This window comes from Carassius carassius, chromosome 38, assembly GCF_963082965.1.
Source record: "Carassius carassius chromosome 38, fCarCar2.1, whole genome shotgun sequence".
Taxonomy (NCBI): domain Eukaryota; kingdom Metazoa; phylum Chordata; class Actinopteri; order Cypriniformes; family Cyprinidae; genus Carassius; species Carassius carassius.
Genome location: NC_081792.1, coordinates 28349354 through 28365836, shown reverse-complemented (window position 1 = coordinate 28365836; position 16483 = coordinate 28349354). Strand labels below are relative to the sequence as shown.

The following is a 16483-nucleotide window of genomic DNA, read 5'->3' as shown; positions in this document are numbered from 1 at the left end:
ATATATATATATATACAAACATCTACATACATACATACAATTTTAGTAATTTTTAGTAATTGGTGTTTTTTATAACTTTTTTATTTTCAGGTTTATTAATGTATTATAGTATGTCAAGTTAAACTAAATTAAAATTATAAATGTATACTATTTTTATATATTATATTCTATTTTATATACATTTTAATATATAACTGTTAACAAGTATTTATTTCAAGTAACATTTTTCTTTTATAGTTTTAGTTTCAGTTTTATGTGCTGAAAAATCAAGCAAATCCCATAGAATTTCTTCATAGCTTGACTGTTTTTGCGTCCTCTGCTCAGCTGTCCCTGTGGATTAATGAGAAGATGCTGACCGCACAGGACATGTCCTACGATGAAGCTCGCAACCTGCACAGCAAATGGCTCAAACACCAGGCCTTCATGGCTGAACTGCAGTCCAACAAAGAATGGCTGGACAAAATCGAGAAGGTCAGATATTAATACATTTAACATAAAAGTCTTGAAATGTGCTGTTTTTTATGTTTTTGTGCATTTATCTGACAAATCCAGGTTGTGAGATATAAATCAGAATTGCGAGAAAGAAAGTGAGAATTAAGAGTTTACATATTACAATTTCAAGATTATATATCACAAGCAGGGATGTAAAGATTAACCGCGAGCCGGTTGGAAATCGATTAAAGTTTGTAACGATTTATAATCGGTTGAGATGATAAACAATATGGAAGCATACGGGTAGCATTATTCAATTTGGCATGTAGTATTCAAAATGACAATGCAATATGTAAAATGACAATGCATTTCTCTATTTACATTTACATTTTCCAATACATTTGTGCAACGTTTGGTGCAAAATGAAAATGAAAATTAAATTACATAATTTTCATTTGCCATTTCATACACCAGTTTTAATATGTAAAATGAATACTAATTGTAACGCTTTATAAGTTGCAAAATTAAAATGAAAATGTATTACAGAAATGATAAGATATGTATAACATGTTCAAGCAAAAACTGTGGCAAAATGATCATTTAAATGCTATTTTTCTTAAATGCATTAACACTCACAGTCAAGACACTTACGATTGCATTTTCATTCAGTGTCCCGCAATGAATGTAGCAAAATTCAATGTGCACATTGAAAATGCATTCTGAGCTGATCACGTGTCCGCCCACTCCCGACACGTCAATCACTGCGTGAACAAGGCGGGGCTTGCAGAAGGTCAAGAGACTCAAATCTCAAGATGAGAGAACATTGACAAGACAGTTGGCCCGTGTACGTTTTGATCATTTCAGTTTATGGCTTCAATATTTCATTCGCACTTGTGGGTGGAGCTGAAACGCTGCTTTCATCTGATTGGTCGAATCGCTCCAGCTTCAGCTCGGTCTTTTCATTCTTTCGGGCAGAATAAGAGTCAGTGCGAGTGAAGCGCTGTAATGTCTGAAACTACACTCACTGATAATTAGCATAATATTTGAATCAGATGTTGGTGGGCACATAATTCGTGCTGCTGCGACCTGCAAATTATTTCTAGGTTGTAGTATTGTATGAATATTGTCCCACTGATAAATACAGTGCAAATAGTTCTCTCTCTTTGGATAAAAGTGAAGTGGAAATAAAAATCAATAATAGACTGAACAGTTCCATGTCTGTAACATTTACCACTCTCATCTTTTAAGTCATAAGGCACTAGGTATGTGTGTGTGTGTGACATTAATAAATAATTGTAAAAATTAATAGTTACATTTCTAAATAAAAATAGTAAAATTAGCTCTGTGCTGCTCAGTGCTCCTGTAGCCTACCCCAGAGCGCCCTCTCGCGGCTGTAGACGGTAATGTTTTCTCTTGGTTCTGAATAAATGCGACTTATGTTTTTTTCCTCGTCATGACGTATTTTTGGACTGATGCAACTTATACCGTAAAATATGGGTAACATTATTATTATTATTTATTATGATAGTAATTGACACAGACTAGAACTTTAATGTTTCACCAAATTCAGCTCAGATCTTCAGACTCGTCTGACTCGTGTTGCTGTATAACTGGCCAGACTTACCTTCCCAAAAAATCCTATTTTATTTTATTTCATAAATTTAACTATATTTATTTCCACTTCACTGTTATCCAAGGAGACAGAACTATTTGCACTGTTTTTATCAGTGGGACAATATTTATACAATACAGTATACAACCTAGAAATAATTTAACGGGGTCTCTTGCAAGTCGCAGCAGCACAAATTATGTGCCCACCAACATCTGATTCAAATATTATGCTAATTAACAGTGAGTGTAGTTTCAGACATTACAGCGCTTCACTCGCACTGACTCTTATTCTGCCTGAAAGAATGAAAAGACCGAGCTGAAGCTGGAGCGATTCGACCAATCAGATGAAAGCAGCGTTTCAGCTCCACCCACAAGTGCGAATGAAATATTGAAGCCATAAACCGAAATGATAAAAAATACACGCACCAACGGTCTTGTCCATGTTCTCTCACTTGAATCCTCTTCTTGAGATTTGAGTCTCTGACCTTCTGCAAGCCCCGCCTTGTTCACGCGGTGATTGACATGGTGCGAGGGGGCGGACACGTGATCGGCTCGGAATGCATTTTCAATGTGCACATTGAATTTTGCTACATTCATTGCGGGACACTGAATGAAAATGCAATCGTAAGTGTCTTGACTGTGAGTGTTAATACATTTAAGAAAAATAGCATTTAAATTATCATTTTGCCACAGTTTTTGCTTGAACATGTTATACATATCTAATCATTTCTGTAATACATTTTCATTTTAATTTTGCAACTTATAAAGCGTTAAAATTAGTATTCATTTTACATATTAAAACTGGTGTATGAAATGGCAAATTAAAATTATGTAATTTAATTTTCGTCTTCATTTTGCACCAAACGTTGCACAAATGTATTGGAAAATGTAAATGTAAATAGAGAAATGCATTGTCATTTTACATATTGCATTGTCATTTTGCATATTACATTCCAAATTGAATAATGCTACCCATATGCTTCGATAAAACAAATCGCGATTCAGTTAGAGGTAGGAGTTTATATGAATACATGTCTGATGGGAACTTAATCTCTTTAAAAATTTTTAGATGGTATTTTTTATTTTCATCTTGCCTCTGTATAATGCATATTAAAGTTCATAAGTGCAGCGCTGCTTTGTTTACAACGGTAACCAAGGAAACGCTTTAAGTGCCACCTGCTGGCAGAGAGTGAATCTGCGTCTCGTTCAGCTCGACTTCTGATATTTTTTATATATAGTTTCTCAAAACTAAAGTCAAATCATTCTGTTATTGCCTAAGATTTCGAAATAATACAATCTAACTGAGATTAAAAGCTGCTCATGTTACATGCATGCAGCATCTTTGTTTGGATCATGATTAAAATGCAGGGATTGCCTCTAATATTAAATAGAAAGAGCACAGACAAAGCCTTAGTTTGATTATATGATGAGATTTTTTTTATTCATGTAACTTATTTATTTAGTTTGGGGCTTGTTTTAAAATTTCAATTTAGTTTTGTTATTTAGCAGACGCTTTTATCCAAAGTGACTTACAAATGAGGACAACAGAAGCAATCAAAACCAGCAAAAGAGCAGTAATATGCAAGTGCTGTATTAATATATTATTATAGTTTTATATTTCAATTTCACGAAGAAGCGTGCAGCATTTTGTTCAAGCAATAATACAGGGACACATTTAATTTATAATTCGTCTTAAATCTCATTTTGTTAAAAAAAACATGAATCGAATCATGAGTTATATCATTACATCTCTACAAGTATTGTAAGAAAAGAGTCAAATTAAATTTTTTCTTTTTATTTCAGTGGAGGATTCCATGCTATATCCATTTTCTTTTCTGCATTTTCTTCTCTTTTCTTGCTTGCTTCCTGATCTAGGTGTTTAATAAACCTGGCATTGTATGTCACAAATAAACAAAATTGCTTGTCTTTCGAAGTTGCTTTGGATGAAAGCATCTGTCAAATGCATTAATGTAAATGTGATTTCATTACATGTGATGTAATTTCTCTGTCTGTCTTCAGGAAGGGACGCAGCTGGTCTCAGAGAAGCCGGAGACAGAAGCCGTGGTGAAGGATAAGCTGGCCACGTTGCAGAAGATGTGGACTGAACTGGAAACCACGACTCAGACTAAAGCTCAGTGTCTGTTTGATGCCAACAAGGCCGAACTCTTCACGCAGAGCTGTGCTGATTTGGACAAATGGCTGGTGGGTCTGGAGGGTCAGATCCAATCAGACGACTACGGCAAAGATCTGACCAGCGTCAGCATCCTGCTGAAGAAACAACAGGTTTGAGATGATCAAAGCTGACGGCTGTGTGTATATCCTGAAGGACCAGACTCACTCTTCTCCTTTGTGTCCAGATGCTTGAGAACCAGGTGGAGGTGCGTCAGAAGGAGGTGGAGGAGCTCCAGTCTCAAGCTCATGTGTTGAGACAGGAAGGAAAGGACACGGATGAGGTCGATGGACGCCGGAAGGAGGTGGAGCTGAAGTTTAAGGAGCTGCTGGAGCCGTTGCAGAAACGGAAGAACTTCCTCATGGCCTCTCGGGAGATTCACCAGTTTAACCGCGACGTGGAGGATGAGATTGTACGTTTGGATTTATGTATGTATGTGAATAATGAGCTGTTCGTGTGTTTGACTTCTTGTTTCTCCTCAGCTCTGGGTTGAGGAGCGGATGCCTCTTGCTACGTCGACAGACCATGGCCATAATTTACAGACTGTTCAGCTGCTCATCAAGAAGAACCAGGTAATGTGTCACTGACTAATTATTACTGTTTTTAAAACATACGAACAAACTAACAAGATATACTAGCATCGATTCTAACATGTAATTAGAAATACTACAGAAATGGAATACCGTATTTTCCGGACTATAAGTCGCACTTTTTTTCATAGTTTGGCTGGTCCTGCGACTTATAGTCAGGTGCGACTTATTTATCAAAATTAATTTGACATGAACCAAGAGAAATGAACTAAGAGACATGAACCAAGATAAAACATTACCGTCTCCAGCCGCCAGAGGGCGCTCTGTGTTGCTCAGTGCTCCTGTAGTCTACACTGAAAACATAGGGCGCCCTCTCGCGGCTGGAGACGGTAATGTTTTCTCTTTGTTCTTGGTTCTAAATAAATGCGACTTATAGTCCAGTGCGACTTATATATGTTTTTTTCCTCATCATGACGTATTTTTGGACTGATGCGACTTATATTCAGGTGCGACTTATAGTCCGAAAAAACTGGTAATCAAATGTAAAACTAAATCACTTCATAGTCTTCACTGTATGAATAAAATATAAATTGATTCTTAATAAGGTTAGAAAAGTTATTCAGCCAAAAGTAGCGTCATTTTCTTTATTGTTTTTTGATTAACATCAATGAAACCGGTGGCAAACAGGCGACTGCTGTCACTTTAAGAACTAATGCATGGATCCAACCAAGCATGTCCCACCCTTTTTTTTATTCTTGCATGTTTCTTTATCACTTTAATGTGTCAATTACTTTAAAAAGTGTAGTACCACCGAGTTCAATTTTTTTAATCGAATTAAATTTTTGAAATCAGTGCAAATCGGCAAAAGATAGAATGGGGATTAATATGTGAATCATTATTTTACAAAGTTCAAAAGTTTGGGGTCTGAAAGATTCTTTTTTATTATTATTTTTTTAGCAAGGACACATTAAATTAATCAAAAGTGACGGTTAAGACATTTATAGTGTTTAGGGTAATTTTGCTTAAGAAATTAAAACCATTCAATAAAATTTCATTAAATTTCAAATAAATGCTGTTTTTTTTACCTTCTGATCATAAAAGAATCCTTAAAAAAAATACATCACATTTTCCACAAAAATATGAAGCAGCACGACTGTTTTCAACATTATAATAATCAGAAATGTTTCTTGAGCAGCAATTCAGCATATTAGAATGATTTCTGAAGATCAAGTGACACTGAAGACTAAAAATTCAGCTTTGATAACATGAATATGTTAAAAAATTTAACATGAATAAAATAAAAAATTCTAATTTTTTTTTTACAAATCTTATCGACCCCAAACTTTTGAGCTGCTTGTGTCATCATGATGATTTGTGCTGCTATTGTACATTTAATTTAATTAGGTACGTAATTAAAAACATGTTTTACACACAGACACTTACTCAACCGTTCTTTAATCCACAGACATTACAGAAGGAGATCCAGGGCCATCAGCCGCGCTGTGACGACATCTTCGAGCGCAGCCAGAGCATCCTAAAAGCCGACAGTCCCAACGTGGAAGCCATCCGATCCCGTCTGTCCGACCTGCAGCAGCTGTGGAGCCTGATCATCCAGGAGACGGAGAAACGGCACGCTAGACTCGAGGAGGCCCATGAGGCCCAGCAGTACTACTTTGACGCAGCTGAAGCTGAAGCCTGGATGAGCGAGCAGGAGCTCTACATGATGTCTGAAGAGAAGGCCAAGGTCTGTTATGTTCCTGTAAGCTGTAAATCACAGATTAGTCTTTTATGCAGAGATCATTAAAGTTATCGTGCATTGAGATGGTTTTATTTGGTCTTAAATGCACCTTAAAACATACTCTTTTTTTCTGTCTGGTGACAGTATTTTCTGATTTATGTAGAAATCTAAAAGACAAATCCAAAATCTCTTCAGTAAAAGACTCTAATATGTCAACAAAATCAAACAACAATTTTGAACAGACAGTGCTACAGAATGAGCGGGCGGGGCTAAACAGGCAGTGCTGTAGAATCGATGGGCGGGGCTAAACAGGCAGTGCTGTAGAATCGGTGGGCGGGGCTAAACAGGCAGTGCTGTAGAATCGGTGGGCGGGGCTAAACAGGCAGTGCTATAGAATGAGCGGGCGGGGCTAAACAGGCAGGGCTGTAGAATCGGTGTGCGGGGCTAATTAGGCAGTGCTGTAGAATCTGTGGGCGGGGCTAAACAGGCAGTGCTGTAGAATCGGTGGGCGGGGCTAAACAGGCAGTGCTATAGAATGAGCGGGCGGGGCTAAACAGGCAGTGCTGTAGAATCGGTGTGCGGGGCTAATTAGGCAGTGCTGTAGAATCGGTGGGCGGGGCTAAACAGGCAGTGCTGTAGAATAGGTGGGCGAAGCTAAACAGGCAGTGCTGTAGAATCGGTGGGCGGGGCAAAACAGGCAGTGCTATAGAATGAGCGGGCGGGGCTAAACAGGCAGTGCTGTAAAAACGTGGGCGGTGCTAAACAGGCAGTGCTGTATAACCGGTGGGCGGGGCTAAACAGGCAGTGCTGTAGAATCGGTGGGCGGGGCTAAACAGGTCGTGCTGTATAACCTGTAGGCGGGGCTAAACAGGCAGTGCTGTAGAATCATGGGCGGGGCTAAACCGACAGTGCTGTAGAATCAGTGGGCGGGGCTAAACCGACAGTACTGTAGAATCAGTGGGCGGGGCTAAACAGGCAGTGCTGTAAAATGAGTGGGCGGGGCTAAACAGGCAATGCTGTAGAATGATCGGTAGGGACTAAACAGATGGACAAATCTTGATTTCTCAGATCATGACCCCTTTAACTGCTAAAGGGAACATTACCTTGGTTTAATATTTATATACTGCTTTTCTGAAATAACGCTCTTGTTCTCAGGATGAGCAGAGCTCAGTGGCCATGCTGAAGAAACACCAGATTTTGGAGCAGGCGGTCGAGGACTATGCTGAAACCGTGCACCAACTTTCCAAAACGAGCCGAGGCCTGGTGGCCGCAAACCACCCCGAGAGGTACATTTCACACAGTTCAATTTTTTATATGAATCTAAATATAGAATCTGGATCTCATTTTGAATCTGATATTCACTTTAAAACTGCATCTGGTTTTGATTCTGACATTGTTTTCTAAATATATTTCTAATTGTGGATCTGACTTTGAATATGAATCTGATTTTGACTCTGAAACTGACTTGGCTTTGAATTAACTAAAACTGAGGATTTTATCCAGATGAAAACCAAGATTGGATTTTTGTCCCCTTTTTCTTTTGAACAACCCATTTTCAAGATGTGATCCAATTCGATGACCAAAATCTGATCAGATTACTTTTGTAAAACTGCCACCTGGATTTGAATCTTAATCCTATTTGATTCTGGCTGTGAAACTGACTTTGATTCTAAATCTGGATCTGAATCTCATTGTGACTCTGAATCTGATTTTGAATTGATCTGAATTAGGCGCACACTCACACGCTTGTATTTCAAGATCACAAGGTCTCGATCTTTACATCTCTGGCCTGATCAACATCTAATGCTGAACATTTCTAAATATGATCTTCTAAAATCAGCCCTGAGTTCTGATGTGTGTGTGCTGCAGTGAGAGGATCGGCATGCGTCAGTCACAGGTGGATAAGCTCTACGCCGGACTGAAGGACCTATCAGAGGAGAGGAGAGGCAAACTGGAGGAGCGCTTCCGCCTCTTCCAGCTCAACCGGGAGGTGGACGATCTGGAGCAGTGGATCGCCGAGAGAGAAGTGGTGGCTGGATCTCACGAGCTCGGACAAGACTACGAACACGTCACTGTGAGTCCCAAAGATGAGCTCTGGCACACTTTGTTTGTCCAATCAGTCAGAATTTAATTTAAGCGTAAATGGTTTAGTTAAAGTAATGTCTCAATATTAACATATTTGCTATGTAGTAGCTTAGAAATGTTATTAAAAAAGAAAATATTTTTGTATTTTATTTAAATTAGTTTGGAGCCAACTTTATTGTCATTGTGCAAGTACAACTATTTTAAGTACAAGAAAATAATGTGTTAATATATAAAATAAATAATATAATAATATATAAAAAAATATTTAAACAATGGCGATATTACAGTAAATAAATATATATTTTTTATTTTTTTAGATAAATGTACAAAAACAAATACAATGTCAAAACTGTATTTTTTTTAAATATATGGTATTTAAAAACTGGGTAAAATAGATTAAAAAAATTTTTTTTAGACTCATATGCAAGACTTTTCTTCTCTGCAAACACACAAACTCGAAATAAATTCATTTAAACCGGTCAAACTGATTGATTTATAGAGGAAATGTTTAATTGTTTACTTAAAGTCACGAACAGACTTATGGCATGATCTCCAACCAGAAATTAAATATAGCTTTTATTATTTATAAATCGTAATGCCGTCATCACAGTTTGATTACTTATAAGATCCAAGATGGCGCCGCACATGGCTGCTTCAGTGCTTGGCTCTCCAGTGTTTGTACTGTTTTTGTTCGTTTTTCCTGTTTTTTGTTTAACAAACACGATCAGTTTCACCAGGGATGAACTGCTGAACATTCGGCAGAACACACCACATGATATTTTTCCGGATTTCTATTATACAGACGTTTTACTGAACATTGTTATCGGAGGAGCAGCGGCGCTGATCAAGCGCTTCAAGACGCGCAGACGGGGAAAGCAAGCGGGAGCGCTTGTCAGACTCAGGAAGCGCGGATTTCGAACGCCGTTGCCTAGCATCCATCTCGCAAATCTCCGCTCTCTACCCAACAAAACGGACGAACTCCTTCTGCTCTCTCGGACAAATAAGGATTTCTCTCACTCTGCTGCTCTGTGTTTCACGGAAACCTGGCTGAATGACGCCATACCGGACAGCGCACTCCATCTGCCGGGCTTTCAGCTGTTCAGAGCGGACCGCGAAGCAGAATCAACGGGGAAATCGCGCGGCGGCGGGACATGCTTTTACATCAATGAACGGTGGTGTACAGATGTAACTGTGTTAAAGAAGATGTGCTGTCCTGATCTAGAAACGCAGTTTATCAACTGCAAGCCGTTCTATTCGCCGCGGGAGTTTCACTCGTTCATTCTGGTTAGTGTTTACATCCCTCCTCAAGCGCAAGTAAGTCTGGCTTTACAGAAACTCGCTGATCAGATCACAGACACAGAACAACAACACCCGGACTCTGTTTTAATCATTCTTGGGGACTTTAATAAAGCCAATCTCTCCCGTGAACTGCCAAAATACAGACAGCATGTTACCTGTCCCACCAGAGACAGTAATATACTGGATCACTGTTACACCACAATAAAGGATGCATATCACTCTGTTCCACGAGCAGCTTTGGGACGTTCTGATCACTGTCTGGTTCATCTTATACCGACCTACAAGCAGAAACTTAAATCTGCTAAACCTGTAGTAAAGACTGTGAAGAGATGGACCAGCGAAACAGAGCAGGATTTACAATCTTGTTTTGACATCACAGACTGGAGCGTTTTTGAAGCTGCTACCACCGATCTGGACGATCTCACAGAGACCGTAACATCCTATATTAGTTTCTGTGAGGATATATGCATTCCTACCAGGACTTATTTAACATTCAACAATGATAAGCCATGGTTTACAGTAAAACTCAGACACCTTCGTCAGGCCAAAGAGGATGCCTACAGAAATGGGGACAGGGTCTTGTACAATCAGGCCAGGAACACACTGAACAAAGAGATTAGAGCGGCTAAAAAGACCTACGCTAAAAAGTTGGAAGACCAGTTTACTTCCAACGACTCTACTTCAGTTTGGAGAGGACTGAGAGCCATCACAAACTACAAGACACCATCCCCTTGCACTGAGGCTAATCAACGACTTGCTAACGACCTGAATGAGTTTTATTGTAGATTTGAAACCCCCAACACCCACTCTGACCATCTCCCTACACAACCATTAACACCTCCTGCAATCCCCCTCTCCATACCTCCTGCTCTTCAAATCTGTGAAGATGATGTGCGCCAGGTCTTCAAGAAAAACAAAAGAAGAAAAGCACCAGGCCCAGATGGCGTTACACCAGCCTGTCTGAAAACCTGTGCTGACCAGCTGGCCCCCATCTTTTCACAGATCTTCAACAGATCTCTGGAGTTGTGTGAAGTGCCTTCCTGCTTCAAACGCTCAACCATAATCCCCATTCCAAAGAAACCCAAGATAACAGGACTTAACGACTACAGACCTGTGGCTCTAACGTCTGTCGTCATGAAGTCGTTTGAAAAACTGGTTCTGGCTTATCTGAAGGACATCACTGGACCCTTACTGGACCCCCTGCAGTTTGCGTACCGAGCAAACAGGTCCGTGGATGATGCAATCAACATGGGATTGCACTTCATCCTGCAACATCTGGACAAAACAGGGACTTATGTGAGGATCCTGTTTGTGGACTTTAGTTCGGCTTTCAACACCATCATCCCAACAACCCTCCAGACCAAACTGACCCAGCTCTCTGTCCCTAGCTCTATCTGTCAGTGGATCACCAGCTTTCTGACAGATAGGCAACAGTTAGTGAGACTGGGGAAATTCATGTCAAACAGCTGCTCCACCAACACTGGTGCCCCTCAGGGATGTGTTCTCTCCCCTCTGCTCTTCTCCCTGTACACCAACGACTGCACCTCTAAAGACCCCTCTGTCAAGCTCCTGAAGTTTGCAGACGACACTACAGTCATCGGCCTCATCCAGGACGGTGACGAGTCTGCTTACAGACAGGAGGTTGAGCAGCTGGCTGTCTGGTGCAGTCTTAACAACCTGGAGCTGAACACGCTCAAAACAGTGGAGATGACTGTGGACTTTAGGAGAAACCCCCCTGCACTTTCCCCACTCACCATCATGAACAGCACTGTGACTGCAGTGGAGTCATTCAGATTCCTGGGAACCACCATCTCTCAGGACCTGAAGTGGGACAATCACATTGGCTCCATTGTGAAAAAAGCCCAACAAAGGTTGTACTTCCTTCGCCAGCTGAGGAAGTTTAACCTGCCACAGGAGCTGCTGAAACAGTTCTACTCAGCCGTCATTGAGTCAGTCCTGTGTACTTCAATTACTGTCTGGTTTGGTTCAGCTACAAAATCAGATATCAGAAGACTACAGAGAACTGTTCGGACTGCTGAAAGGATTATTGGTGCTCCCCTGCCCACCCTCCAAGAACTGTACACATCCAGAGTGAGGAAAAGGACTCAGAAAATCACTCTGGATCCCTCACATCCAAGTCACCCCATCTTTGAACTTTTGCCATCTGGCCGGCGCCTCAGAGCCGCAAATACAAGAACAGCAAGGCACAAGAATAGTTTCTTCCCCCAGGCAATCTACCTCATGAACAGTTAAATGTTTCCCACTTAAACTTATGCAAAAATGTGCAATATCCTTATATTTATTTGTTACCCCTCCATCCTAGAACATTCCTGCATCTCACTCAATCCTATTCCATTATCATTTATAGCACAATTGTTTATACACTTATTTATTTGCCAATTTGTAAATCTCCTGTAAAATTTTTTTTTTTGTTTTTTTTTTTTTGTCTGTGTGTTGTTGTCTCTGTTTACTGGAAGCTTATGTCACTAAAACAAATTCCTTGTATGCGCAAGCATACTTGGCAAAAAAGCTCTTTCTGATTCTGATTTCTGATTCTTTCTGATTCTGATTATATCAAATTATCAGAAACTACTGTATATATATATATATATATATATATATATATATATATATATATATATATATATAGAGAGAGAGAGAGAGAGAGAGAGAGAGAGAGAGAGAGAGAGATAGTTTTGAAATAATTAAGATTTTTTTGTTACATTTTGAAAGAATCTCTTATGCTCTCCAGGCCTACTTTTATTTGATAAAGAATCAGTTTGGGCGAACAACACTGAACTTTATTAATATTTATTAGTGCCGTCAAACAATTAATCGTGATTAATCGCATGCTAAATAAAAGTTTTTGTTTACATAATAAATGTGTGTGTATATAATTATTTTGTAAATATAAATGCACACTCATGCACGTATTTATTTAAGACAAATATGTTATGTTTATATATTAAATAAATGCATATATATACACACAGGATACACCAAGGGCGTAACTTTGGGTCTACCATTGGGGGGGTTAAACTCGCGGCATATTTATTTATTTATTAATTTATTGTATTATTTTCTTGTGTAAAAGGTAACATGCTAATTTGCATAATTTAATTATGCAATCCCCCCCAAAACGGGTGACTGTATTGGAGCAAACAGCAGTTACAATTCAGTGACATTGGTTCTACACAGTCCCTGGCACCCTCTGGCTTTACCTCATAGGACACTGGCAAACGAACATCTAGCCAGCCAACTCCAGTCAACAAAACAAATCATCAGCTAACTCAGTGTTTCTCAAGCTTTTCTGCCATTCCCCACTTCAGAGGTAGGAAAGGGTTCCGAGCCCCACCTGTCCCCAATCACCCCAACAAAATGTTAATAAACTAGGCTTTAAGTTTAACTGTTAAAATGTATTTTATTAACATCACATTTTAAAAACTTAACATCAAATAACAGCATTAAAAATTTTCAAATAAAGAAAATGAAAGTGTGATGAAATAAGACTCAAAATTAGATTAAAAAATAATAATAATTGTGTTTGCATTTAGCCTCTGATAACATCAATACAAGTGTGGACTAACATTAACCTAGTTGTGCTTTGATTCATTTTGACACTAGAAATGAATTTAGAACAACAAAAAAACAAACAAACAAACAAAAATAAAAATAATCTCAAATTGAACATATTGCACATATTTGACAATCGGAATATCAGATATATCCTGCTATAGCTAACACATTTGTGAAATTTTGAATAAAAAAGGAAATAAAAGCAGATCATCAGTCATTCAGCACTATTGTGGCTACGGTGTGACAAGCAATGAATGGCGCGTCTCCATGGGAACCATAAAGCGATACTACGATCAATAACGGTAGCCTTGAAATACTTTTAAACTTACGTGTGAAGAGGTTAAGTAACGTCAAGGCTTACATTTAAATGTGTCTTTGTTTTGAGTGTATGGTCAATAAATAAAGGAATTAAAAAGATGGGCACAAAACCTGTTTGTCATGTTTCTATTCCCCACACTTTGAGAAACGCTGAGCTAACTTAACAGCTAACTTAAGGGTACCTCCGTTTGGTCAGGATTTTTCGTTTCTTTTTTTTTCTTTTTTCTTTTTTTTTGGCTGGTGTCGACAAACAATGAAAAATCGTTGTCTGGCTGCCTTTCAGTGTCCTTTTCATCTTTCCGCCAGCTTTCTCCAACCAGTCATCCCATCGACTGCGCAAAATAGTGAACAAACTTGGTACAGAAAGCGGGTTGGGTAATACCAGAGACTTTGGTAATACCAAATCGGTGCGGTGGGCGGGGGGTACATTACAGATTATTTAAAATATGATACTATCTTTCTTGCTGGCAAATGAAATTAATAAAGAAAATGAACAAAAGTATTCATTCTGAATATTTCATATCTATTTTAATCTGAATGATGTGATGATATTGGGGGGGTTATATTAGCTGGATCTGATTTTTGGGGGGGTCATGACCCCCGTAACCCCCGTGCAAATTACGCGCATGGGATACACACATATATTATGTAAACAAAAACTTTTGCAATTTATTTTAAATTTTGGATGCAACTAATTGTTTGACAACACTAATATTTATTAATGCTGCATGCAAATGAGGGTAAATGTAGTAAATATACCAAATTTGATCATATAATAAATGCATTTTTGTTCCTCTACCGCAGATGTTGCAGGAGCGTTTCCGTGAGTTTGCTCGTGACACTGGAAACATCGGTCAGGAGCGCGTGGACGGAGTCAACCGTATGGCTGACGATCTGATAAACGCAGGGCACACTGACGCAGCGACTGTGGCCGAGTGGAAGGACGGTCTGAACGAGGCCTGGGCCGATCTGCTGGAGCTCATCGACACACGCACACAGATTCTTGCCGCATCCTACGAGCTGCACAAGTTCTACCACGACGCCAAGGAGATCCTGGGACGCATCCTGGACAAACACAAGAAGCTTCCAGAAGAGCTGGGACGAGACCAGAACACGGTGGAAACCTTGCAGAGGATGCACACCACGTTTGAACACGACATCCAAGCTCTCGGGACACAGGTGAGTCCGGCAGATCCACATAAACATCATAAATCAGATCCAGAATAAGTATATCCCATTCTTTTTTATCCTTTTTCGACTCATGTTTGCTCTGCAGTGGCTTATCAATGTATTTTTTAAATTATTCAGAATATGATTTAAGCAGCTTTATTGTACAAGACAATTACATATAATAATACATATGTTCTAAAACACGATTTTAATATATTCCCCCCAAAATTTTAAATATAATGCTGATATATAATTTACTGTATAGTGTATGGTTTGGAATAATTACGTTTTTTATTTCTCCTATACATATCAATGCATATCATTTGATCTAAAGTACAGTGAAAATAAATTAAATGTAAAAATATATTATAATAGAAAATATTTTTTAACTGTAATAATATTTTGCAATCTTACTGTTGTTAATGAATTTTTTTTACCTGCGTTTTGTCTTTAAATTATTCTAATTATTCTGAATTATTCTTTCAATTATTCTAAAATTTTATAGAATTACACACACACACACACACACACACACACATATATAAAATTATATACAATTTAAAAATAATTCAGAATGTTTATATAAAATGTTTAAAAATATATATGGAGAGATAGAGAAAGAGAGAGAGAAATAGATTAATTTCTATATTTTAAAAATATTAAATATAATTAAAAAAATAATAATGAATAAATATTTTAATAAAACATAATAATCATATTTTAAAATAATAATAATAAAAAATAGATATTAGTATTTTATAAAAAACTAAATGTATTAAATCTATATTTTATATTTAAATATAACTTTTTATTGTCTGCAGTGAATAGCATACAATCATCTGATTGTTTGAGAAGTTGGACATGCTCTCCTCAGTAAAGTCCTTTCTCAAATGCCACAGTGTGAATTTATCCCTCAGCCTTCGTTTGTGCATCATTATCCTCTGAAGGTGAACATCATGCGTTACGAGACATATTAATATTGCACAAGACAGAAGTAAATTAACTGGTTTCATTGGCTAAATGCACGGTCCAGGATTCTTCACTTAATAAATTTGTTGGCTTTGTCTTGCACTAAATGAGTGTCAAATGCTGCTGCATATTAACCGGTTCATCTAAAGCACATATGGAGGTGTTTTACTCACTGTTGCCCCCTGCTGGTGTGCTCAGGTGCGGCAGCTGCAGGAGGACGCCGTGCGCCTGCAGTCAGCGTACGCTGGAGACAAAGCGGATGACATCCAGCGGCGTGAAGGTGAGGTGCTGGAGGCCTGGAGGAGTCTGCTGGAGGCCTGCGAGGGCCGGAGGACACGACTGCTGGACACCGGAGACAAGTTCCGCTTCTTCAGTATGGTGCGTGACCTCATGCTCTGGATGGAGGACGTCATCCGCCTCATCGAGACGCAGGAGAAGCCCAGGTGTGTGATGCTGACCTGGCTTTACCTGAGTGGACAATAATGCTGAAAATGTGCCTGAACCTCTGTCTTTGAAAGGGAAATGGTTCATAAGGAAACCATATAGTTATAATTATCAGGTTTTTTTCACTACTTAAATGTCCAG

The 16483-nt window shown here is 38.8% G+C and overlaps 1 protein-coding gene across 2 annotated transcripts in view; it reads left to right on the top strand.

Annotated features, from left to right (window-relative positions):
* LOC132119719 (spectrin beta chain, non-erythrocytic 1-like) overlaps window positions 1–16483 on the top strand; it is a 90086-nt gene that overhangs the window by 60668 nt on the left and 12935 nt on the right. For both annotated transcript variants that reach the window (XM_059529915.1, XM_059529916.1), the window contains 9 exons: window positions 325–471; window positions 4063–4326; window positions 4401–4625; window positions 4696–4785; window positions 6209–6487; window positions 7637–7767; window positions 8351–8555; window positions 14564–14938; window positions 16097–16341. In XM_059529915.1, coding sequence (XP_059385898.1) covers window positions 325–471; window positions 4063–4326; window positions 4401–4625; window positions 4696–4785; window positions 6209–6487; window positions 7637–7767; window positions 8351–8555; window positions 14564–14938; window positions 16097–16341 — 1961 coding nt within the window. The remainder of the gene's footprint in view (window positions 1–324; window positions 472–4062; window positions 4327–4400; window positions 4626–4695; window positions 4786–6208; window positions 6488–7636; window positions 7768–8350; window positions 8556–14563; window positions 14939–16096; window positions 16342–16483) is intronic.